Genomic DNA, 24,848 nt, shown 5'->3' on the forward strand with positions numbered 1-24,848 from the left:
CGTGCAGGATAGGGAGGTGGGGGCTGAGGAGTCTCTCCCGGACGCGGACGCCGCCGCCTCCGGAGCTTCTGTCAGGGGCGCGGAGCGTGCGGAGGCGGCGGCGGTTGAAGGAGTGGCTGTGGAATTGCGGGCAAGGGGTTCGAGCGAGTGGGCAGCGATGGTGATGGCGGCGAAGAAGGGCCCAGGCCCTGGTGGCGGGGTCGGCGGGGGCAAGGCGGAGGCGGAGGCGGCCTCGGAGGTGTGGTGTCGCCGGGTGCGGGAGCTGGGTGGCTGCAGCCAGGCCGGGAACCGCCACTGCTTCGAGTGCGCCCAACGTGGGGTCACCTACGTGGACATCACCGTGGGCAGCTTCGTCTGCACCACCTGCTCCGGCCTCCTGTGAGTGGACCGGCGCGCGCCAGCCCCGGGGCGGACGGGCCGAGTCGGCGAGGGGCGCCCCGGGGGCCCGGGGCGGGCGGGAAGCCCACGCGGCGGGGGCGGCGGGGGAAGCCGAGGGACGCGCCCCATGCGGCGAGAGGGTCGTCTGCCGCAGAGGTGTCCTGCGGCAAGGGCAGGGGAGAGAGACGGGGCGGAGGAGATTGGAGTCGCGCCGTGGGGTGCGGATGGAAAGGGAGGAAACCTCGAGAGTAACGGAGAAACTCCCTGAGCGAGGCGAACTGAAAGTGGGGCGAAAGTGGGGGGGATTGAAAGGAACCCGGCCGGGGGTGTGGGGAGGCGGAGGTGGAAAAGGATTTAAAGGGCCAGGGAATGACATACACATTTAAAGGGAACTTCCTTTAAAGAGGTGGGGAAAGCTGGGCTCAAGATGAGGACAAGCCCATCCCTGGAGTGGGAGATGGAGAAACCAATTTAAAATAGATCATTTCACCCAGGATGACAGCATGGAAATCGTGGCAGGGAAGGAGCCATGTTCCAGTGGTCGGGGGCAGCTCCTAATCTTGCAGAACTTTAGCATGCTACCCGGAGGGGTAGCATTAAGAAGCCTAAGAAATAAGAACCCATGCTTTTCCCTGGTAGAGAGCTTAACGTTTCCAAAGGTATGGAGATCTGAATGAGTCATCCTTAAGAATCATAATTTACCCTTAAGCTCCTTGTTGCTATGGCTGCATCCTGGTGATGGCATCCAGCAAACTCTAGATTTGGGGGGTTTTGTTGTGTAATCTGCACTTCTACACTTGGCAGTGGCCCAGTATTTGGTCACACCTGAGCTAAATTAGAGCCACAGTTCTAGCCCAGCTTTCTGGTTTTAAGTTTAGTTCCTGCCCCCCCCCCCTAAGAAATTAATTACTTGGTTAAATGCATGACTAACATCTGATACCAGGCCTGGATCTCTGGATCTAAATTTATTGAGGGATTTATTTAAATTATTTTTTTAAGGAGGTACCAGGGAATGAACCCCAGGCCTCATACCTAGGAAGCTGATACTCAAACCACTGAACTACATTCACTTCCCAATGAGAATTGTTTTCTCATTTGTTTATTTTTAGGAGGTACTGGGGATGGAGCCTGGCTGGGAAGCAGGTGCTCAACCACCTGAGCTACATCCGTTCCCCAGTATTATTTTAATAGGTTTTTTGTTTCTTTGTTTTTTAATCAGGTAAAGCTTTCCTTCTCTCCTTACACCTTTAGGAGACAAGACAAAAAGGAGGCAGTATTGTTTTGCTTGCATGACAGATGGGAGAACAGCAGCAAAGAGAGATTTAGTAACTTATTCAATGCCATATGGTGAGGGGAGGGTTGCTGTTCTCAACATTTGGTGTTTGATATTAATTATTATCATGGCCGGCCAGAAATGAGGATCCAGGTATCCTGAGATACAGCTTAGGGTTATTTCTCTACTCAGTTTTTACCTCCTTTGGCAAACTTCTCTCTCTGTTCTGATCACCCTCACTTGTGTGTTGTGAGGATGGACTTGATTTTAGTCTAAGTCAATGTCTTGGGAGGATAATTTAGAACCAAGCAGGAATGTGCCATAAGTTTGAGACAAAAATTCAGATGAAGCAAGAGGATAGACTTGAGACCCGGACAAGGAAGAGGAGAAAAGGAGCAAAGTTTAGGAGTGTTTATAGTGTAAAGTAGAAGGGGAGAGAGCAGATTTCCTGAAGATCCTGCTGGGAAAAGGAAAATCTGATTATAAAGTCTAGAGAGAAGTAAAGAGAAGCAGAGGGATAAAATTGATCATATTTCAAAGTCTGGGTCCTAGGAAGAGATGCAGGGAAACAATTCCGACTGTTAGCTGTGATGGCATGCAAGATAAATGCCGAATAAATAGGAAGTGCTTACATCATTATCATTATTTTATAGCTCTTGGTCTAAAGTGCCCCATAAATAACATTTCCTTTCTATAACAAATATCCCTCAGTAAGGTCAGAAGGAGAACCAGGGGATCTGGGACACACTAAAAACCTGGTTTCTTTTACTGGAAAAGCTAATGCCTCAAATGTTGGTGCACAATTTGCAGAACTTTACCACTTCTTCCCTGTGGTCACCTTTATTGATCTCATTAATGAAAAGCCCAACACCTGTGCTCAGGGCATACCCGTGGTGAAGGTTATGATCCAAGGATTGACGAGTTGGTTTGAATTGAAAATACCTCAAGAGGACTGACTCTGTCCAACCTGTATGTATCTCATAATGACAGGTAGGAGGAATATACCAGCCCTTCAGTACTTTTTTAGTTTCCAGAGATTCTAGGAAGGAATTTTTCTTCATTATTTTGGTAAAGTATTATGAGAGTCATTCAGACTTTACTTTCTTTTTTAACTTTTTATTTTGAATACTTACAAACTTAAAGGACAGTTGCAAATATAATAATAAAAATAATATAAAACCAATATAGAGAATTCCAACATACTACCCTCTCTCCCCACCTCTGGGAGCGATTCTTGAGTTGATAGACTTTGGAGAACATATTTTGGTGGCTGGGAAGTGAGAAGCTAAGGCGGGCCCTTTGTTAACAGGAAATGAGTGTAAAGAACCCAGAGGCTGGGCCAGTAAATAAAGCTGAAATGAAGGCATGTTGAGATTAAAAGGAGAGAATTAGCAGAAGCAACTCTAGCCCAAAGCTGTGGCTTCCCTGGCTGTGACTGTCTCTCGGTTTGGTGATACTTCTCATTTGCTAATTGGAGTTCTAATTAGTATGGACTAGGGCAAGACAGATAAGCCTTTTAAAGGAGTCTTAAAATATCACTTGTGTCCCTTTGATGTGCTGTGGGAAGAGCTAGGAGCTGACAGATGAGCCATAGACAGAATATATAAGGCATCTTATGCTGATTGCCAGCTGCAAAGTGAGGGAACACCACAGTACAGCAGGTAGTGGAGAGGCATGGCCCCAGGTGGCGCACAGAGGACCAGCTAACATCTGAAATCCACAGGCGTGATTACCATAGATTAGGATTTTGTGAATTTGGAAAATGAATGTTGTGCCAGGTCCACTGCCTTGGTATTCATTCATTCAGTCAGCAAATATTTATTGTGTGCCTATCATGCCTCAGACACATAGGCATTGGAGATGCTAGGGCAGTGAACCAAATTGGCAAAGTTCCCATCTTCATGTATCTTACATCCTAGTAGAGGGCAATAAATAAATCATTAAAAATATTTAATCTCAGGTAACGATAAGTGCTATGAAGTAAAATAAAACTAAATACAGTATTCATTAGTGAGTGGTGGGGACTCCCACTGAGGTATGGTGAAAAGAGAAGAAATGTTCTTTGTTAAAACGAAGAGATTATTGGGAGCAGGTATAGCTCAGTAGTTGAGTGCCTGCTTGCCATTTACAAGGTCCCGAGTTTGATCCCTGGGACCTCTATTTTTTTAAAAAATGAGAAGAGGAGTCTGAGGGGAAAAAATTGAAGTCCCATCCTTACCACGGTAGCCAGAGAAAGGAGACCACAGAATTGGCTTTATTTTAAAAGCCAATTTTCTGACTGAGACTGAGTATGTTACAATTATTTCTACTTCCTAGGGGTACAGAGTCTTCTGGGGGCAGAGAGCAGAACTGCTAAAATTCCCATCTGGCTGGATTGGCTGATGTGGCAAAATCTGAATTTCCCAAGATCTGAAGAAAAATTCAGATTTAAAAATTGCTCTGTGGGTGTGACTGTGCTTTCATCCCTGAATGTGTGAGCTCATTCTTGCTCTTCTTTTTTTGAATTAGAAGTATTTTCTCAGCTGTAGCAAAGTCCCCCAACATTGGTGTGAGGACCTGAGAGAAAGGCTGCTAGTTTCTGCCATTTCTAAATTTACATACATGCTGCCACAATTGTAGGTCCCAAATTTGACCTAGTTTTACACATTTGGTTTCCTTCCAGTACCCAATTTCCTTAACCTGGATGTGGATCCTTTTTATCCAACATATACATATGCTTGCTTGTTTAGTTATATTTCTGACTCTTCTACTAGAGGGTGTGCCTGTTACTTGAAGCTTAGAATGGGTAAACATTGATGCTAAAAAGGCTCTATTTCCTCAGCATTGCTTCACACATCTTGTTTGCCTGGATGCCTCTATTGATAAACCACTCTTTTTTAGTAAGAAAATGGATGTTAAGGCCTGAGATCATGGGAACATCAGGGATGGACACTACCCTTGGCTTTGACACCCAAAATTTTCAATAAAGTTTTACCATGCTTTCCCAGTCTGGATGGTTTGGTTTGTCCTTTACTGCATTGCCCTCAGGGCTCAGTAGTCTTTCCTGTCTCCCCACACCTTCACCCCTGATAAAGAGAGTAAAAATCAAGAAGGAAAGAGCTCTGGGCCAGGTATCAAGAGATGCCCTTGACAGCTGTCTTATTTTGTGAGAAGTTCCTACCTTCCTTATGCCTTAGTTTCCCTGTCTTGCTCACTGTTTATTAGCTGAAGCACTTTTATCTCCATGGAAGGAAAAGTGTAGTATGTTGTTCAATAATTCAGTACTTTTCCGTCTGTCTGGGTTGGAGAGGCACAGGTGTACCCAGCTCCTCTTTTAGTCCCATCCTTCCATTCCCTTCTATCTCACCTTTCTTATTCACGCTGCTCTTTCACAGAGGTGAAAGAGTCTCACTAAATTATAGTTGTAGGCACTCTACCTTAAGGGGTACAGAGACCAAAGGAATAAGAAGGGGAGTGGAGTGTAAATTGAACCTGAAGATGAGAGCAACCAGTAATGTTATCAGGACTCTTAACAGGCTGGTATATAGAGTGGACAGTTGTTTATCATTGCCACTGGGAAGAATTAGAGGAAACAGATTGCAGCAGGAGAATTTAGATTAGAAATAGTTTTCCTAACATTAGTGAGAGTGACCCTGGAGCTAGGTAAAAGGGAGCCTTGGACTATTCTTCCTTATGTTTAAATTCAAGATACGAGCTAACCTGCTTTATCTGTAGCCTGCTCAGAGACCGTGGAGAGGCCTCCCAGGAGCAAAGGAACAATCTAGGATACTTGAATTTGAACACAAATATTCAGAGGCAAGGAATACCTAGATTCAAATTGGCACAGATAAAATATCTTGGGTGTTGGGGGTGGAAACTGGCTTTTTCCATTGTTGACCTGGCAAAACCTTTTCTGAGCAGCTGAGCAAGTTTGATGCTCTTATAAAGCAAGGTAGAAGTAAAATCCAGGCCAGCCTGAGGGTGATGACCACAGAAAAACAAAAGGTGGGATATTTGTGGAAAGAGTAATATGTTTAATAGAATCAAAGGGGAGGGGAGAGAGAAGGAAAGGGAAAATTGGGAAGACTTTAGGATCTAAAGTGGCTTCATTTGCTGAGTGTTTCAGACCACTGCAAATGCCATTTGGGTGCCCTGTGAAAAAGAAACTGAAGGAGATGAAGAGATAGGACTGGGAAAACATGGCTTAGTTCCTTCCTACTAATGTACTTTCTTTGCATTAGAAAAATTTACCCTACTCTGGAAAAATAAATTCACCTCTGTATTTCCCCAACACCTCCTTGTTGGAAATAACAATAGATTTACTGCGATAACTGGAAGAGCAATATCTCCTTTTAGTTCTTCCTTCTTTCGGAAAGAACCTGAGAGTTACATAGGGGAGATGAAGTAGGGTCAGAGAGTGAGTTGGGTCTGTAATTCCAAACCAATGGCTCATATTGACCCATTGCGTGACCCTGGGATGTGTACCCATTGACATTATATACCTGGACCATTTGATTTCAGCTACTGGGTAGAAAGGGGCTCTTATTTCTAAATTGAATTCTCTCAGCCTGCGATGATTTCTATACTTTAGACACAAACACTCTGACTCATAGGCCATGTAACTAGGCCCTCTTCCTGGGCTTCATAGTGTTGCCTTGTGGAGAATTCTCCCTGCCCCCAAACTGTGGTTCTGGTTATACATAATCCAGTCTACAGATAATCAAGGTCAGAGCAAGGCTTTTTGTACTGTGCTGTGGAAACATCCTGTTCCATCAGACTTATTTGGCCCAAAGCATCTAGATCTCTTATTTTCTCTGCCTTCCTCTCACCCCACCCTTCCCCCCAAAAACCTCCAATGCCAGCTCAGCCATAGGATGTTCTGTTGTTCTAAGCAGTCCCTCTCGATGGAGGCCTGGGGGGAGACCCCCCCCCTCCCCCTAACAAGGAAGTTCACCTCTCTGTTATGCTACAATTTGCTAACAGTTCCGGTTGTCCTTTCAGGAAATGTCAATGACCTCTTTGTGATAGGCTTAGAATCTGTTTTTCTAGTGTAACAATACATTTTACTTTCCACGTGACCATTTCTCATCCCTCCACCCATCCTGGAGTCACAATCTCCCTGAACTGTCTGTGCTTGCCTGAACTCACTCTACTGCACTGAGATACAGTACCCTAGTGCAGGCTTTCTGGGCCCTCCTTGCGAGCTCCTGATGCTCAAGGGTCAGGTCCTATTGTTTTTGTATCCCCCAAAGTGCCTACCACAATGCTGTGTATTTTGGCAAGTAAACATTCATTAATAGGAGATGAAGGGAGAGGTCAGCTCTGGCTAGTTTAGAAAAGCCTGGCATTCTGAGGGGAAAGGCCTAGTAGATAAGATGAGAAAGAGTGAGGGAAAGTAAAAACCAGGCTGTCTCAGATTCCAACCAAACCAACCCTTAGTAAGAGAGGCTTCAGGAGGGAAAACTGGAATATCTCTGAAATGTGATCAGAAGACAGTCCTCGGGGCAGATCAAGTTTAAGAGCTATTGTTTGACGTGTAGTAACAAAGCCTTCCTTTTGGTTTTCCCTGCCCTTCCCTTGAGGCATCAGACTTCTTATCCTTTTAAAGGGGTATTTCGAGACCCTTTACTTGAACTTGTAGTGGCAGAAAGTGGGTGGCTGAAAAACACCCTCAGTTATAGCCTCTAGTGTCCTGTCCTTTATTAATAGATTTCCATGATCAGTAATTTGTCATCGGAAAGAGCAGCCCTTCACCGTTCACTCTGTACTGTCATCTGTTCCCCCGCCCGCCCCCACAGCTGTCACTTTTGCTAATAAATATACTGCTCTTCTCCCATATTTGGCAGGAGCACCTTTATCCTGTGTGTTTGCGCCTATAAGCCTAAATGCATGCTTTCCCCACCTTCTTTATGAATCTTTAGGATTTCTACTTGATAAATTTTATCTCTTCCCTCTCCCTTGACTTTCCTGGAGATACCTGTCAGGCTCCTATTCTAGAGTTGCTTTTACTTTAATGTCTTGATTTGCCCATTTTTTCCCCCAGGGGAGTGAAAATCTAAAGAAGCCTTATCAGCTGAGACTCTCTTTCCTGCATATGCCACTAAACCAAGTTTCCGTGGTTCTCCACTACTGGTTCCTCAAGGGGCTTAAACCTGATAAGGGCAGTAGGTCTAGATCAGAGTAAAACTTGAAGTGTAAGGAAAAGAGAACCTGTGAAACTCTGCCTGGCTCAGCCCCAAGTTTCCCCTGTTAGAACACTCCGGAGACCAGCAGAGTGGGCACAAAAGAACATTTTTTCTGCCATGATTGCCACAGGGTCTCTGTGGGCAGAACTGGACTTCAAGGAGTTAACAGAACATACAGAGCAGGCACAAAAGCATCACTACAGGATATGTGTTCCTGGCATGTGCCAATCTCATATCTCATGGTTGAACTTGATTTCCTCCTGCTTCATCCTGCTTTCATTCTAGAAATAAGGAAGTCTGGAACATTTCTTTCTCCAGAGATCTCATCCTGAAAGAGAGATCCTCTACATGTCCTCCCCACCACTGTGTAGACAAGGGGAGGGGCAGCTTGCCTAGGACTCTGGTTTTTGTCACCAAATCCTATCTTTGTTAGTGGTATCGGGAATAGTTGTGGGTCTTTAGTTTCACATTCCCTCATTCTTGTGTTTTTGTAGGTTTTGGGGTCTTGGGCATGTGCTGTAAGTTCAAAGCAATGATAAAACAGGGACTGGGAATTGGCTGCATGTCTGAGCTCCCTGAAAGTACCCAGTAGCCAGCAGGCTAAATGTTAAAATTCTCCAGGTCTGAGCCACGGTGGAGGAGGATTCTGGGTGAGGAGGCTCTGCCCTCCCTCTCCAGAAAGGCCGGGGTTGCAATATATTCCTGAGGGTTTGGAACAGGAAGTAATTTCAGGCAAGGGGTTCTTTTCTAAGCTGAATTTATGGGCTGTTGTTTTATCTTTTCTTTCTCCCATAAGCAGACCTGCAGTGCTAACTGCATTATACTTCTATTTCTTTCTATTTCTCTAAACTAGGAGAGGCCTGAACCCCCCTCATCGTGTCAAGTCCATCTCCATGACAACTTTCACTGAGCCTGAAGTAGTATTCCTCCAATCTCGAGGAAATGAGGTGAGCTCCCAAGGATGGAACAGTTAGAAGGCGATGGTTACACTATCTGTTGGCAGATCTTTGTCTCAAGATGGTAGAAGAACCCTAAGGTTTTCTTCTAGGTCAAGTTTCTTTTCTTTTATTTTTTTAGTATGTAAGGTTTATTATCTTATGGATATTTGTATATTATAGACTTGTCTTTTTTTAATATATTTTTTATCCATTTTTAAAAGATACAAAGTTATACAAAACGTTACATTGAAAAAATATAGGGGATTCCCATATGCCTCACTCCCCACACCTCGCACTTTTCCCACATCAGCTTCTTTCATTAGTGTAGTACGTTAATTGCAATTGATGAACACATTTTGGAGCATTGCTACACAGCATGGATTATAGTTTACATTGTAGTTTATACTCTCTCCCACTCCATTCTGCAGGCCATGGCAGGATATATAATGTCCTGTATCTGTCTTTGCAATGTCATGCAGGACAATTCCAGGTCCCGAGGATGCCCCGTATTACACCTCTTTTTCCCTCTCCCTGCCTTCAGCAGCTCTGGTGGCCACTGTCTCCACATACAATTTCTTCCATTGCTAGAATCCCAATAAGTCTATAGTAAAATATCAATAGGTCTACTCCAGTCCATGTTTTGTTCCCCAATCCTAAGGATTCTGGGATTGTGATGCCCACTCTCCCTCTAATTGAGAGGGGTCTTCGATCCCATATGGCTGATGGATGGGATTCTCCTGCTTGCAGTTGCAGACTCTCTCAGTTCCTTGGTGTGATGGTTCGTGTGATGGTTGTCCATTCTCACCTCCTTGTTAGTTGTCCTAAGTGAGTCCAATGAACTGGAGAGTAGGTGTTCAACTCTGCTGAGGCTCAGGGCCCAGCTGGCACATGAACAGTCCAGAGATTCAAGTCTCTTGGACATAAACCTACCAACTCCAGCACCAACTACAGCTTCAATAAAAGGAACAGAAGAGGCATGTGTAGAGAAGTCACATCTGAGTGCAACTCTGTTACACTCAGGAGCACAAACTCCAGAGTAGGGCCCACTGGCAAGGTACCAAACTCCAGAGCTATCTGCCATGCCTGTAGGACCTGGGTGTCTCCGGAGCCCTCAGGAGCCCCACTATTTGAGGTGGTATCTACTTTTGTCTGTCTATGAGATACTCCTGAGACATGCATTAGCGTTACCTCTCTCATGAACTCCAGACTCATTTTGAAGTCTCTTAGACATATTACAAACTCTTATTATATAAACTGTGGTTTGTCTGGGCCCCCTTGCCTGAGGAAGCAGGGGAAGGAACACTGTCTGTAAGGGGTGGTACCTGGGCACTCTAGGGGGAAAATGGTTGAAGATTCCTGTTGATTGAGCACTCAGAGTTGACTGGGCCACCCCTCTGTGTGAGATCTTCACCAAACCAGCTTTGTTACCTTCAGCCTAGGCAATCCTCATTTCAGTCCATGTCATTTATTTGAAAATTAAACTCCTTCTCTGCTAAATCAACAGATTGTAAGTTGCCAGCCTTGGTGTTAGCAATACCCCTAGTTTGATTTACTTGGAGAGTCCAAACATCTGGAAGAGTCCAAACATATGGAAGATGTCCTGAAAGCCATAAGCTCTGAAAGTAGTCTCTGACCCCTCCCCCTTCCAACTTTAGTTCCTCATAATTTTCATGGTCCTCTGCTTTCCTTTGCAGTACTTGTCACAGGATGTAATTATAAATTTATTTTTTATTTACCTAAACCATGACCTCCCTCCCATTACACTACAAGCTCTGTGAGGGCAGGGATCATGTCTGTTCTGTAGGAATACCCAGATCCTTGCCCTGTGCCCATGCTGAATAAATAGTTATTGATGAATAAATTGAAGTGGTGTCTTTCCTATTATATGCTTTCTGTTCCAACCCTGTGTTACCTGACTCCATCCCTATAGGTTTGCAGGAAGATTTGGCTGGGTCTTTTTGATGCTCGGACCTCTTTAGTACCAGATTCCAGGGATCCTCAGAAGGTGAAGGAGTTTCTTCAAGAAAAATATGAGAAGAAGAGATGGTGAGGAGAAGAAAAGAGATTTCTGTGGAGACATTGAAGAAGACATGCTTCATCTGACAGTCCAGTTTCCAGAGTCAAATTTGGGGTTCTCTCAAAGGCTAGACTTTGGTGTCTGTTCCACTCAGAATAAGTTAGAGTTGAAGTCTGCCTGACTTCAAAACAATAAGTCTATGTAAAAGGACAACTTGTTCTCAGTCACTAATTCTGTAACTTGCTGTCCACTTTTTCGGTGTGAGGGTAGACTGGTTGGAATGGGGAGATAAGTCTGTGGGAGTGCATATTATTTTTATGACTCAGCTGATCTTTTATATGGGGAGAGATGGCTGGAAGTACATCTATAGCTTTATGCTTTTGACCCATAATTTAATTCATGATTTATATGTCTTAATTCTGTTTTCCTGGTGAAGAAAATACCATCTACATTCTTCCTTGCCTTTTCTTTCCCCTAGTGTCACTTCAGTTGTTTGTTCTCGGCTTTGTGCATGTTGGAGGTAATTGTAGGGTAGAGAAGAGAATGTAGAGAATAGCAGATTGGTGTGGATATAATAGCATATTGGAGTTCCTGGTAGGGATGTCCTCAGGATAAAGAAGGTACTTCAAGAATAGGCACCACATAAACTGGTGGAAGGGGATTTTTCAGAAATAGCAGGAGCTTATAAGATCAAAGTACCAGATTATGAGCACTTAGAGGATGAGGTGGCAGAAAAATTTTCTTTGGGACTAGGAGGGAGGAATCTGAAGATAAATAAAAAGGGAGATGTAGAGTAGATAGTTGGGAAATAGAATCTTTGTCCATCAGCATTATTTTTTGTCCTCCCCTTCCCCCACCCTACTGTTTTTTTGCTGTCCATGTCCATTTGCTGTATGATCTTCTGTATCTATTTCTCTTTTTTTTTTTTTTTTGGCTTCTTTTCTTGTCTTTCCTCTAGGGTTCACTGGGATTTGATCCTGGGGACCTCTGATGTGGAAAGAGATTCCCTGTCAATTGTACCACCTCAGTTCCTGGTCTCTGCTGTGCTTCAACTTGACTCTCCTCTTCGTCTTTTTTTTTTTTTTTTAGATTTATTTTGTATTTATTTCTCTCCCCTTCCTCCCCTCCTCCATTGTCTTCTCTCTGTCCATTTGCTGTATGGTCTATGTCCGCCTGAATTGTTGTCAGCAGAATGGGGAATCTGTGTCTCTTTTTGTTGCGTCATCTTGTTGCAGCAGCTCTCCTTGTGTGCTGTGCCATTCCTGGGCAGGCTGCGCTTTTTTCGCGCAGAGCAGCTCTCCTTATGGGGCGCACTCCTTGCGCATGGGGCTGCCCTATGCGGGGGACACCCCTGCGTGGCACGGCACTCCTTGCGTGCATCAGCACTGAGTGTGGACCAGCTCACCACATGGACCAGGAGGCCCTGGGTTTGAACCCTGGACTTCCCTTGTGGTAGGCAGACACTCTATCACTTGAGCCACATCTGCTTCCCCCCTTCATCTTTTTGTTGCATCATCATCTTGCTGCATGACTCACGCAGGCACTGGCTCACTGCGTGGGCACTCAGCTCACTGCACGGGCACTCAGGTCACCATGCATGGACTCAGCTCCCCACGTGGGCACTCACATGGGCACTCAGTTCACCGTGTGGGCACTTGGCTCGCAATGCAGGCACTTGGCTCACCACATGGGCACCACATGGGCCCTCAGCTCGCCATGTAGGCACTGGCTCACTGCGCAGGCACACTTACTCTTCTTTTCCACCAGGAGGCCCCAGGGATCAAACCCAGGTCCTCCCATATGGTAGGTGGAAGCTGTATCACTTGAGCCACATCTGCTCCCCTCCATCAGCATTATTGCATGGTAGTGTTACTTGAAACCCAGATGGTTTGAGATGTCAAAAAGAGGAAGAAGAGGGGAGAAAAGGCACAAGTCAGAGCAAACCAAATATGCCTGCAGAAAAAAATGAGCATCTGATGGTAAAGGGGGAGCTCAGGATTTAGTTCAAAAATGGGAATTAATAGAGAAAAGATAAGAGAAGACTTTGCTGTAGCTGTGTTTTCCCAAACACCTAAGCTGAAGATGTCCAAGGTTTCGCCTCTCTCCTTACAGCCTCTGTTCTTTCCCAAAGGTATGTTCCCCCAGACCAAGTCAAGGGGCCCACTTATACCAAAGGTAGTGCCTCCACCCCTATCCAGGGCTCCATGCCAGAAGGGAAGCCCCTGCGGACACTTCTGGGTGATCCCGTGCCATCTCTCTCTGCTGCTGCCTCCACCTCTAGCCAGGTAAATATCAGGTCTGCCCTCAAGTTGATTTTGGGATTTGAAAGATGCATGTCAGTTTCCCAAATCAAATCAAATCAAATTCCTGAACTTAGTAGACAGCAGTACAAGAGCTGTCTATCACCTTTGCACTCCTACCTTTTGGAAAGAAAGAACCTAACAGGATGAGGTATGTAGGGAAGTCAGAGTATCACCTATAAAATTCCTGACCATCCCTCCAAAGACACCCAGAAATGGGTTAGGACACTGTTTCAAATACTTAGGAAAGATGAGGTAAGAGGTGACAGCTTCAGGGGCACTAGTTGGCAACAATCCTGTATATCTCAGGATTGCCTTGACTAATAGACTCTAAAATGTGTGCTGGGAGCTGGTATACTGAGAAGTCAGGGGGATTAGGTATGAGAGGGACCAAGGCTGCTCTTGCCTGGGAAACCTCTTGGCTGAGGGCAGTTTCTTGCTTTCTTCTCCATCCACTTACCTATCGTGGGGCACTTGGGGAACCATGGAGGGGCCTGGGTCATGTCTGGGGTTCTAAGTGCTATATGTAAATTCCTTCTCCAAGTCTGTCAGTCAGTCCCAGGCTCGGATATCCCAGCCCCGGAGCTCCCAGCCACCTCCCCAGTCCTCTGTCAAGAAAGCCAGTACTGACCTGTTGGCTGACATCGGTGGAGACCCTTTTGCTGCTCCCCAGGCAGCACCAGCTTTTGCTGCATTCCCAGCCTTTGGGGGTAAGTGGGACTTGGGATGACAACCTTCCTACAGCTTATTTACCCAGAACACAGGGATTCCCTTCCTTGGGGTGGCCAAGTTTCATGTGGCTCTAGATCTCTTTATGTGAATGAACATGTTGGTAACTCCAGAGCATCTAGGCTAAGAGGGTTAGGGGTTGTATTAGTCTGCCAAAGGACTGCTGATGCAAAGTACCAGAAATCTGTTGGCTTTTATAAAGGGTATATATTTGGTATAAAAGCATACAGTTATGAGGCCATAAAAAGTTCAACTCAGGGTTGCTTTCTCACCAAAGTCAGTTACCTCTTGTTGAAGCAAGGTGGTCACCTATCTCTGGTTGGTCTCTGCCTTCCTCTTTGGGCTTCCTCTTCCTCTTCAAACTCCATGGGCCCAGCCTCTTCAGGCTTCATGCTTAAGTGAAGTTCTCTTTCTCCTGGCATAGGGCTTGTTTCTTCCCGGGTCTCTTAACATCAGTCTCAGTTGTTCTGCTTTCTTCCAAATCTCAGCTATAAGCTATCAGGCAAAATGTCTCATCTCTTCCCAGGGCTTTAGCTGTTTGAGCCTTCTCCTTTCTGTTACATGTCATTGAAAATGACAGAGCTGTTTCTTCCTGTGTGTCTTCTTGAGTGAGTGTCCCTTTGTATCAGACCCAGCAAGGGGGCAGGAACTCACCCTGAATCAACCTGAATCTGACATAGTCAAATCAAAAAGCCTAATCTTAGCAGATAATCTAATCAAAGGTTATCACATTCAGGGGGATAGATTAGTTTACAGCAGAGTCTTTCTCTTTTTGGGATTCATAAAATAATCTCAAGCTGCCACAGGAGTCAAATAAGTACAAAAGGGATTGTGCTGGGAGTTTGGCTGGAGTACATTAGCGTTGGGGGCTCCCAGAACTTTACTGTAGAACACTGGAATGGCTTTTTATTACTCTTTCTCTATATTCCAGTGGGGAGGGAAGTTGCCTGTGTTCCATTTCTCCTGACCAGTAATAGTCATTAGAGGGTTGAATAAAGCAATATCTAGTTTCCGTTTTTCCTTTTCAACTACCTCCTGACACACAGATTTTTTTTTTCATATGATTCTGCCCCAAACTAGGCCCTGAAAAAAATATATTAAGGCCCCATCCAGTATGGATAAAAGATGGTGGAGAGTGAACTTGGAGGCCTCTGAAATGCCCCTTTCCACCTAGCTTTGTCTGACTGCTCTGCTCCCTGATTCTGCCCCAAACCCCTACCATCTTCCTCTAAAGAGGACTGTGTGGAAAGGCAGATGTCCCATAAGAGAGTTACCTGTGTCCTTTAGAATTAGAAATATATATTATTTAGATACACATTTTATACGTATAACCTCTGTATTTCCTCCACCTATATAGGCCAGACACCTTCCCATGGAGGCTTTGCCAACTTTGATGCCTTTGGCAGTAGCCCCAGCTCGTCTGCATTTGGAAGCATTCCTCCAGCTGGCCAAGCCCCATTCCAGGTCCAGCCAACACCCACAGGTAAACTGCTCCACTGTTTGCCTTTCTTTCTCCAACTGCATCCAATTTTCCATGTCAGCCTTCATTCACTTCCCTACTAACCTAAAGAACTATGTAAAGGAGACAAAGAACAAAGAAGAAACCCAAGAAAGGATGACAGGAGCCTGCCAGAGATTCTTGTTAGGAAGAAGGGGCTCTAGTTGTCTTTTTTCATGTAAGGAAAATAGCTAAAATTATAGTAGGAGCTCTACAGTTTATACAGTAAGGAATTTCTGACTGGAAAGTATGGGAGACCTCAGTACTAGAAAAATTTTAAATTAGGCCAGTAAAAAGTATTTATTTGGGAAATGGAGGAAAGAACAGAGCTTGCTGAGACATGGAAGAGAAAGACGGAAATACACATGAAGATTTGGTGCAGGCTCCTCTAGGCAGAGAGAGCTGAGAAAAATTTTTGAAGTGCTCTGATGGTCTGTGTTAATGTACTGCCCAAAGGGACCAAGGGGTTGGGTCAAAGTTCAAGGTAGTCCCCAGAGTCCTCACACTATCCCTGTAAGAGCAAAAAGCTGTCAATTCTATGTTGTGTTGTTTAGCAATTGAAAGAGTCTATAAAGGCTCTCTTAAAGCATTCGCTTCCTCCCTAACCTCCCAGACATCAAATCTTATTTCCTTTGGACACAGTGAAGGCTGGGAGGGCAGCTGGAATGCTGGAAAGATGGGGCATCTGGGGGAAAGCCAGTGATGGACTGATATCTTACACGCTTTCTTTCTCCCTTCCCCTACCCGTCCTTTCTCTTCTTCCCCCTCCCTGCCAGCCAGTCGGATGCTAACTGGAAGTTATAGCTTTGGTAAGTTGTTATTCCAAAGTTATTCTCATGTCCTCTGACTACAGAAAGTTGAGGTCTGGAAAGAACCCTTAGAGTTCAGCCATTTGACAAATGAGGCAGTTAAGCAACTTACTTGATTATGTAGCCCACAGAGTGATAGGGCTGGGAACAGAACCTGGCCTTCTTTTTTCTTTTTTTTTTTAATTTTAGTAACATATATACAACATAAAATGTCCCCTTTTTAACCACATTCAAATATATAATGTAGTAGTGTTAATTACACTCACAATGTTGTGCTACCATCATTGTAATCCATTTATACCCCAAACAGAAATTCTTTATCAATTTAGCAATAACTCCGCCTTCTCTACCTCTTCCCTAGCCCCTGGTAACAGCGGAAACCTGTATTCTAGTTTCTAACTCTATGGATTTTCTTATTCTAATTATTTCTTATAAGTAAGATATATAATTTTCTTTTATGTCTGGCTTATTTCACGAACATGATGTCTTCAGGCTTCATTGATGTTGTTCCTTTTCATGACTGCATGATATTCCATTGTGTGGACAGACCACATTTTAGAGCCAGGTTTTTTAACTCTCATTCTGCCTTCAGCCTTCCCACGGTGCCACTGTACACTAGTGCTTTTGCTTTTATTTTATTTTTAATGGGACAAGAAGAGACATTTTATTTTGATAAAAGTTAAAATTCACAAAGAAGTTCTCACAGTCATGAACTTAAAGCACATAGCCTTGAATTCAAAAAGCAAAAATTAATGGACACAATGAGAATCTAGTAAACATAGAGTGGGAGACTGTAATGCATTTTTTCACAAAATTAAAAGATCCAGTAAATAGATAAGTACAATTATGATTTGAGTAACACTGGAGCACATTTTTTTTTTTTTAAAGACTTATTTATTTATTTAATTTCCCCCCCTCTCCTGGTTGTCTGTTCTTGGTGTCTATTTGTTGCATCTTGTTTCTTTGTCTGCTTTTGTTTCTTTGTCCGCTTCTGTTGTCGTCAGCGGCATGGGAAGTGTGCGCGGCACCATTCCTGGGCAGGCTGCTCTTTCTTTTCACGCTGGGCGGCTTTCCTCACGGGCGCACTCCTTGCGCGTGGGGCTCCCCCACGCGGGGGACACCCTTGCGTGGCACAGCACTCCTTGCGCGCATCAGCACTGCGCATGGCCAGCTCCACACGGGTCGAGGAGGCCCGGGGTTTGAACCGCGGACCTCCCATATGGTAGACGGATGCCCTAACCACTGGGCCAAAGTCCGTTTCCCTACTGGAGCACATTTGACCTAACAAATATAAGTAGAACTTTGTACCCAAAAGACAGAATATTCTTTTCAAACATATAGCCCTTATATAATTTGACCATATACTAAAAAACAAAATCTGCATTAATGCTAACATATAGAAATTGGATAGGTCACATTCTACATGAAAAAAGAAACCATCTTAAACAAAGCTTAAAGGCATGAAACAGATGAAGAGAAGACATTGACAGCATGGAAAACAGATGAGAAGTTAATATCCATAAAGTATTCTTTAAAACTCCTATATTGGGAAGCAGACTTGGCCCAGTGGTTAGGGCGTCCATCTATCACATGGGAGGTCCGTTGTTCAAACCCTGGGCATCCTTGACCCGTGTGCAGCTGGCCCATGCGCAGTGCTGATGCTCGCAAGGAGTACCCTCCATGCAGGGGTGTCCCTCGCATAGGGGAGCCCCACGCGCAAGGAGTGCGCTCCATAAGGAGAGCCGCCCAGCGCAAAAGAAAGTGCAGCCTGCCCAGGAATGGTGCCACACACACGGAGAGCTGACACAACAGGATGATGCAATAAAAAGAAACACAGATTCCTGTGCCGCTGACAACAACAGAAGCAGACAAAAGAAGAAGACACAGCAAACAGACACAGAGAACAGACAACTGGGGCAGGGAGAGGGGAAGGGGAGAGAAATAAATAAATAAATCTTTAGAAAATAAATAAATAAAACTCCCATAAGTAAGAAAAAGAATAGACAAGGAGACGAGCAGATAATATCTAGAAAGATAAGAAAACGTCCTGACCCTAACTAATAATGGGAAATACAAATCAAGGTAAGATAGTTCTGTACATTATATTGGCAAAAATGTTGGCCACTGTTGGGTGGGCAAATTGGCCCTTAAACAACTACTGTTGGTGTTTGCACAGGAATGTCCAATTTAGCAAAAGGGTGTGGAACTGGGAGTGCTAACCAAAACGATCTATACAAGGTTGTTATAGATTGGTCCCTTCAGAAATGTGTTTGTTGCACAGCTGATTGCTGTAATGATGGGCCTTACCTGGGCAGGGCCTGAGCAAGGATGCAGGGAAAGGCAGGCCCAGCCTTGCAGTCCTTCCAGGCACCAGACCCCTTGTCTAGTGTCTGTTCATCTCAGAGAGCAGGCAACCTGCACCAGCACCAGAAGCAGCCCATGTTTGTGAGGCTTTGCCACGCCCTGGCAATCCACCACTGCTAGGGGCTCTCGCATTCCTCCCCAAGCAAGGGAAGCACTTGCTCCATTCGGCAGTTGAGGAAACTGGCTCAACTTAGCCAGCGACGGGGCAAAAACCGAATGACTGACAAGTGGCAGATCCTGTTCAGTTTCCACCACACCAGGATCATGAGGGCATTTCTGTAAGTGTGACATAGAAAACTACCAGCTACAAAGTAGGAAGGGAGGTTTTGGTGAGAAGTAGGTGTCTCTTCTGAGACACCTGGTTTTATTTTTATATTTCTGAGGGGGAGTATGGAGAGGGGAGTTTTGAAAACTGCAGTTTCCTCTGAAACTGCTATAAGGTATGTGTACAAATCTAGTAGCTTGGATTGGGGCTCTGGAAAGATGTACGAAGCGAACAGCCCGGCATTCCTGGCAGCCAGGGCCCCTTTCTAAAAATCCCGCATGTGTGGGATGCTTGGGTCAGAGCCGGCTCTGCCCTCTAGTGTCTACAAAAGCATACAGCAGTGCCTGACGCCAGTGGGTTTGGGGACTGGGCCTCCATGGAAACTCTTTGAGCATGCAGGTCCCAGGCAGCAATGAAGAGGCTGACCTATATGAGGACAGCAAGCTGTGTTCGCTGGGAAATTCCATATTCCCCAAATCAGCCAAGCCCGAAAAAGGCCTGGGGCTTGGAGAGTCAGTGGAAGCTCCAGCACCACCCTGCAGACTTTCCAGCCAGCACAGAAGCTTGAGTGCCCAACAAGGGAAGGGGCTGTTGGAGACAGTTGATGCAGAAAGAAACAAACAAAAACTTATCATTACAAATATGTCAAGTACTATGAGGAAAAGAAAGGGTGCATGTGAGGAAAAGCAGGGATCAGGTTCACTTCAGTGGGTCAGGGAAGGCCCATTAGTCGAGACTGAAGAGCAGGCCTCTTGTCAGATGGAGGGAAGAAGATTGCAGACCCTTCAAGAGAGGGTCTTGGTTCACTTGTGTTTACTAACTGAGACCTTGTCTTGTTCTGACCTTGAACACAGTTTATCACTGGTACAATGACAGTACCTCACATTCATCCCTGTGAGATGATGAGGGGAAAAAGTGGGCTCAGGAGAGTGAGAGTGTTTGCCAAAGTCACAAGCAGCAAGTGGTAGAGCCACAACTAGGATCCAGTTCTTCTGACTCAACTTATAGAATATTCACTCAGCGTATAATTAGTGAGCACCCACATTGAGACAGACACTAGTGGAATTTGTTTTACTTCAGTAGCAATAAGCCTGCCAGCACTCATCCAAATAAAGCCTTTTCCTCACAGCCACTTGGAATGGTGGACGGTCCCGTTATATGGATGGGGACTTTGATGCACAGAGAAAGAGACTTTTTGGGAAGCAGATGTCACTCAAATGGTTGAGTGCCTGCTTCTCACGGTGAAGGTCCTGGGTTCGATCTCTTGTTCCTCCTAAAGCAAACAAATGAAAAACCAACTTTCATTGGGGAGAGAATGTAGCTCAGGTGGGTCAGCACCTGATTTCCATGTGCAAGGTCCTGGGTTCATTCTCTTGAGACTCTTAAAATGACAGGGGCTCAGGCCTCTTCCCATGAGACCAGATCATTTGGAATCCCAGGACTCTGACTTCTCAAGCTGTTCTGTAAGACTTCTGGGGCCTTGCCCTCAGTACTTTTTCTTTATTGATGTGAAAATCACGGAGGATAGGAGTCTTGCCATCAGCCCAGCCTAGAAGCAGTATGCTCAAGGCCTGGTGTAAGTTCATAGTGCCAGGATGCTCCCCCAAGAGGAGGCAGCTCTGATGGAAGTGGGCACAGTGCTGACGCCTGAAGGGGTATGCTTTTCACTTCCAGAAGTATCTTCACAGTCTGTGAGTGTCTCCTCAGTGTCCCCTGTTTTCTGGCCTTCACAACTCCTCTGCCCATCTTCTCTGCCTCCCCTTCATACATTTTTCAAGAAACAGAAATGCTGGATTGAGGAAAGGGCAGATTTTTCCATCTCCTGAGGAAAAATGGGAAGTATAAGCCAAACTAGAGCAGGAAAAACTACTACTTTTCTTTCAGCCATGGTGACTTTGAGCCCTCAGGAGATTGAAAAAGGCTGAGCTGTCACCTTGCCTAGAATGTGGGAGAAAAGCCCTCACAAGCTGGGGGGGGTGGGGGGTGGTTCCGTGGGAAATGGGAGAATGGGCTGGCTCTGGAAGCCAGGTTGGTGCCCATCGTGTACCACTCTGCTGCTCCCCAGTACCCCCACCTCCATCTCTCCTGCCCCTTCCCTCCTGTTGCCCCCTGGGCCCTACCTTGTTATTTCCTGTGATCGCCCAGGGAGCAGCCAGGTGACGCCCTGTGGTGCCTCTCCTTTTGCGCCTGCCAGCCAGCCAAACAGCCTCGTGGATATGGGCAGCATCCTGGGACCCAGGGCTTCAGCTGGAGCTGTCCCTAGCAGGTAGGTGCAGACCTTAGGGCTGGAAAGCCGGCTGAGAAACCCTGGCTTTTCCTGTCCTGCTTGCCTCTCCCTTGCTCCCCCATCTTGTCCTTGCTCACAAGGATGGGGTTGGTTGCAGAGGCCTTGCCTGCCAATTTCTCCCCATTTGCAGCATCTTTGGGGTGGCTGGCCAGGCCACCGTACTCCAGTCAGCCACCACTGGCGGCAGTGGCAGCACAGGACTTACCTTTGGAGGTGAGTTCAGCCTGTGGAGACCCAGGGAGGGAATCTGAGACCAGGAGAAAAGTGGGGGCTCGGGACAGGAAGGGAAGTGGAGTGGGATGCACACTGCAATTTAGAGGAATGCGCAGTGGTCACAGTATTAGCAAATCAGAGAAAAACATAATGATCTTGTTCTCCCACCTCAACCCCATTCCACCCTGAACAGCCTTCACCAACCCTTTCACAGCACCTGCTGCTCACCCCCAGCTGCCTTCCACCAACCCCTTCCAGCCCAACGGCTTGGCCTCAGGTAAGCCAACAAGACTGTCCCCTGGCCTTTTTAGACTCTCCAGGTTACAAATTCCCCTGTACCTCTCCCCTCTCCCCTCTCCCCTCTCCTCACATCTCACACCATTAGGGGGAGTGGCCAGGAGGCATGGGGGCAGCCTCAACCCAGAGTTGTCCTTCCACCAGTCTCCTTCCCTGCCAACTCTGTACCAGCTGGGGCCAGATCTGATTTAATTTCCAGACCACCTAGTGGAGAACAGGTAGAAGCACCCAAGTCACAAAATAAGAATTTTAGAATTAGAAAGAAACCAGACTGCTACTTAGCTTTTTGTGTTCATCAACAGCAGCAATGTTTCTCCTGCCTGTCCCCCTCAGCAGTGGCCCTCTGGGAGGCCAGCCCTTTTCCCCTCTGTGTCCCAAGCCCAAGCCACCTGAAACAATGACCCTCTTCCCTGCCTTGTCAGAGTCCTGTGGTCCTTCCCACTCTTCCCCTCCCCAGCCTCTGCTTTTCTCTCCTTAAACTTGTGCCTCCCCCCACTTTTTTTTTTTTCTAATCTACTTTATTCATTTTTTCCCCCCTGCTTTTTGACTCACCCAAACCTTGAGGCCAGCAAGAGAGTAAGAACAGCTTCCAGAGCTGACCCACATGCTGGACCCCATGCTGAGGACTTTACACTCACTGTTTAATTTCCACAACAGCCCTGAGATAGGGACTGTCCCCATTTCAGAGGTGGTAAGAGGTGGTTTGTAATTTGCTTAAGATTGTGCACTTTAATAGGTAGCAGAAAGCTAAACCCAGTTCTGTGCCCATACTCCCACCTGCTTCCTTTTCCATGCCCAAGCCGCCGTGGGCTGCGAGGGGCAGTTTTTGTGGTCATATGAGAAGTTAAAGAGTTCCATGACCAATTCAGAGGACTTCCCCCGGGTACCTGTTGTTAGGGAAAAATTATATCCCATTTTCCCACTTTAAAGGGATTTAAGAAAAACTGCTTTTCAACATGCCTTCCAGAAGTTCACCTGAGCCTCATGTCTCTCACTCCACAGGGCCTGGCTTTGGGATGAGCACTGCTGGCCCTGGTTTCCCCCAGACAGTGCCCCCCACGGGGGGCTTTGCCAGCACCTTCCCACCCCCTCTCTTCCCCCCACAGACCTCAATGGCTCAGCAGCAGAATGGTAAGGGGTTCCGATGGTGCCCTTCTCCCTTCCTCCCCACCCCAGGGGCATGATGGCTAGCTGGCTAGACCCTGAGCCACGCATGAATATCAGGGAGACAGACATCTGAGCTCCTTCCCTCTTTGACCAGTCGTAGGGGTCCAGAAGCAGCAAACCTGCCTCTGGGTTTGGACTTGGTCCCCTTGGGCTGCCAGCCTTGAGAAGGAGCCTGGGCCTGCGCTATAAGGGGACAGGCTGAGTCGGGCAGCGCCCGCCGGGGGCAGCTTCAGCTGAGCGATTGCTCTTGCCTCCTAGGCTCTTCCTTCGGGGACTTAGGATCAGCCAAGCTGGGGCCGAGGCCACTAAGCCAGCCAGCTGGGATCTCCACCAACCCTTTCATGGTGAGGAGGAGGCGCCTCAGGGGCCAAGGCGCGGGGCAGGGTGGATCTTCTATTCTGGGGCTTGGGGACTGGATCCTTCCAAAAGAGGGAGAAGTGGGGCGGAACTCCTGATGTCCCTTCCACGTGTACGTCTAAGTATTGTCCAAGCCAGGGGTGAGTGGTCTAGTTCTTGGGCCTCGGCTCTTCTTGGCCCTGTCACCTCCCATCCTCCCTGGCCCCATCCTTCGCCTCTCCCTCACTTTCCTACTTCGCCCAGCAGAGTGATTCTGAGGGAGAAAGGAATCCTGGACTGCATTTCTTCTCTGGCCTCTAGCTTTTCTCCCCCAGGCTAATAGTATTTTCTGTCATTTCTTTTCAGACTGGATCCTCATCGAGCCCATTTGCCTCCAAACCTCCAACCACCAACCCATTCTTATAGCACTGTGTCCTGCAGTGGGGGCCTTTCTTGCTTTCTGGGCCCCTCTGTTCCCCAGAGCTCTGGGACTGCTTGCCTGTCAGCATCTCTGAGGGTCTGAGCCCAGAATGGGCCTTCCTTTGCAGGGTAGGAGTCTTGGAGATGGTGGAGGTGCTAATGCTTTGCTTGGGGCTTGCAGAAAAAATGGTGGCTTCCAGGGTCCGCTGCCCCCAAAGGCTTCCTCCCTCCCTCCCTTCCTCCTCCACCCTTCACTCTGGTGGGAGGCCCAGCAGGGTAGAGGCAGGGCCCGGGCTAGAGGAGTGATGGTGTTTGTTTTTTTTCACATGATTAATGATGATAAAATAATCCTCCTCCTCCTTTGCTGCCTTCAGCACACCCAGCACGCACCCCTCACTCCTGATCTGGTGGCAGAGGAGGCTGTGGATACACACTGACCAGCTCAGCCTCCCCTATGGGAACATCTCTTCCCCACTCCTGAGCTTTTCTCCTCCCAGGCAGAAGCACAGTGGGAAAAGTAGGGCAAGGGCGGGAGGTGAGGTGTGATGTTGTGGGAGTGATCACCTGGTGCCCCCTTGTCCCCACCTCCCACCGGGCAAGGAGCCCTCTGTGTTTTGCTTCCCTAGCTCCCCTCCCTCATCCTGGCCACTCAAGATGCCCAGTTGTACCTGCTTACATATACATGCCCAACTCCCGTCAAGCACTTTAGTTAGCCGTTGGTGTCATGTTTGGATACCAGTGTTTTATATTTATATAGAGAGAATTTTCTAATATAGCCTATTATATACATATATATATGTACACACACACGTGCGTATAGCCATTCTCCCTCTCCGAGACAGCACTTTTACATGGGGAATGGGATGAATTCCCATCTGTGCCTCGACTGCCAAAGCCTGAGCTCCAGGCAGGAGGAGGGCAGCCTTGTATCCTGACCACCTCAGAGCCTGAGCTTTTCCAGGGAAAGGCTTTGTGCAATTGGCTGGGTTTTGTTTGTTTTTTTTCCATTTTCCACATGCCTCCCCCCCCCCCAAATCTCGGCACCAAAGCTCATTGCAGGCAATGTTGGAAAAGAACTGCATTTGAAAGAAAAAGAAACTGGCTCTTGTGGTCTTGTTTTGGGCCAGCTCTAGGGGTCACGTGTCAGTTACCATGACTGATCCTTGACTTGATTCCATCAGTTGGGACTTGCTGAGTTAATGGCAGTGCTGCCTTTGGCCAAGGACAGTACTCGTTGCCAGACAGAGCCGGTCCCTGTCTGGACCGCAGTTCTGTTGTTCTGCAGTGGCCAGGACAACCGGGTGGGAAAGGGGCAGAGTCCACAGGGGCTGGAGTTAGGAAGATGTAGTGGTGGTTCCTGCCAGGGGTAAGGGGTGGGCACATGAGGCAGGCA

The 24,848-nt window shown here is 46.7% G+C and overlaps 1 protein-coding gene across 4 annotated transcripts; it reads left to right on the plus strand.

Moving 5' to 3' along the window:
- AGFG2 (ArfGAP with FG repeats 2) lies at positions 1-24,553 on the plus strand. Of its 4 annotated transcripts, none has more exons than XM_012524650.4 (13): positions 1-378; positions 8,669-8,762; positions 10,684-10,799; positions 12,902-13,055; positions 13,615-13,780; positions 15,157-15,282; positions 16,074-16,106; positions 20,881-21,001; positions 21,153-21,235; positions 21,450-21,512; positions 22,535-22,663; positions 22,958-23,043; positions 23,402-24,553. In XM_012524650.4, exons 1-13 carry the CDS (start codon positions 158-160, stop codon positions 23,459-23,461), a joined length of 1,452 nt encoding a protein of 483 aa, XP_012380104.1. In that variant the 5' UTR covers positions 1-157; the 3' UTR covers positions 23,462-24,553. The 4 variants fall into 4 exon arrangements, with proteins under 4 accessions (XP_012380104.1, XP_058141849.1, XP_058141850.1 ...); XM_004457160.5 differs by having other exon boundaries at positions 10-378; positions 21,429-21,512; XM_058285866.2 differs by lacking the exon at positions 22,535-22,663 and having other exon boundaries at positions 21,429-21,512.
- Positions 24,554-24,848: the final 295 nt, after the last annotated feature.

The sequence above is a fragment of the Dasypus novemcinctus genome, chromosome 23 (genome assembly GCF_030445035.2).
Source record: "Dasypus novemcinctus isolate mDasNov1 chromosome 23, mDasNov1.1.hap2, whole genome shotgun sequence".
Taxonomy (NCBI): Eukaryota; Metazoa; Chordata; class Mammalia; order Cingulata; family Dasypodidae; genus Dasypus; species Dasypus novemcinctus.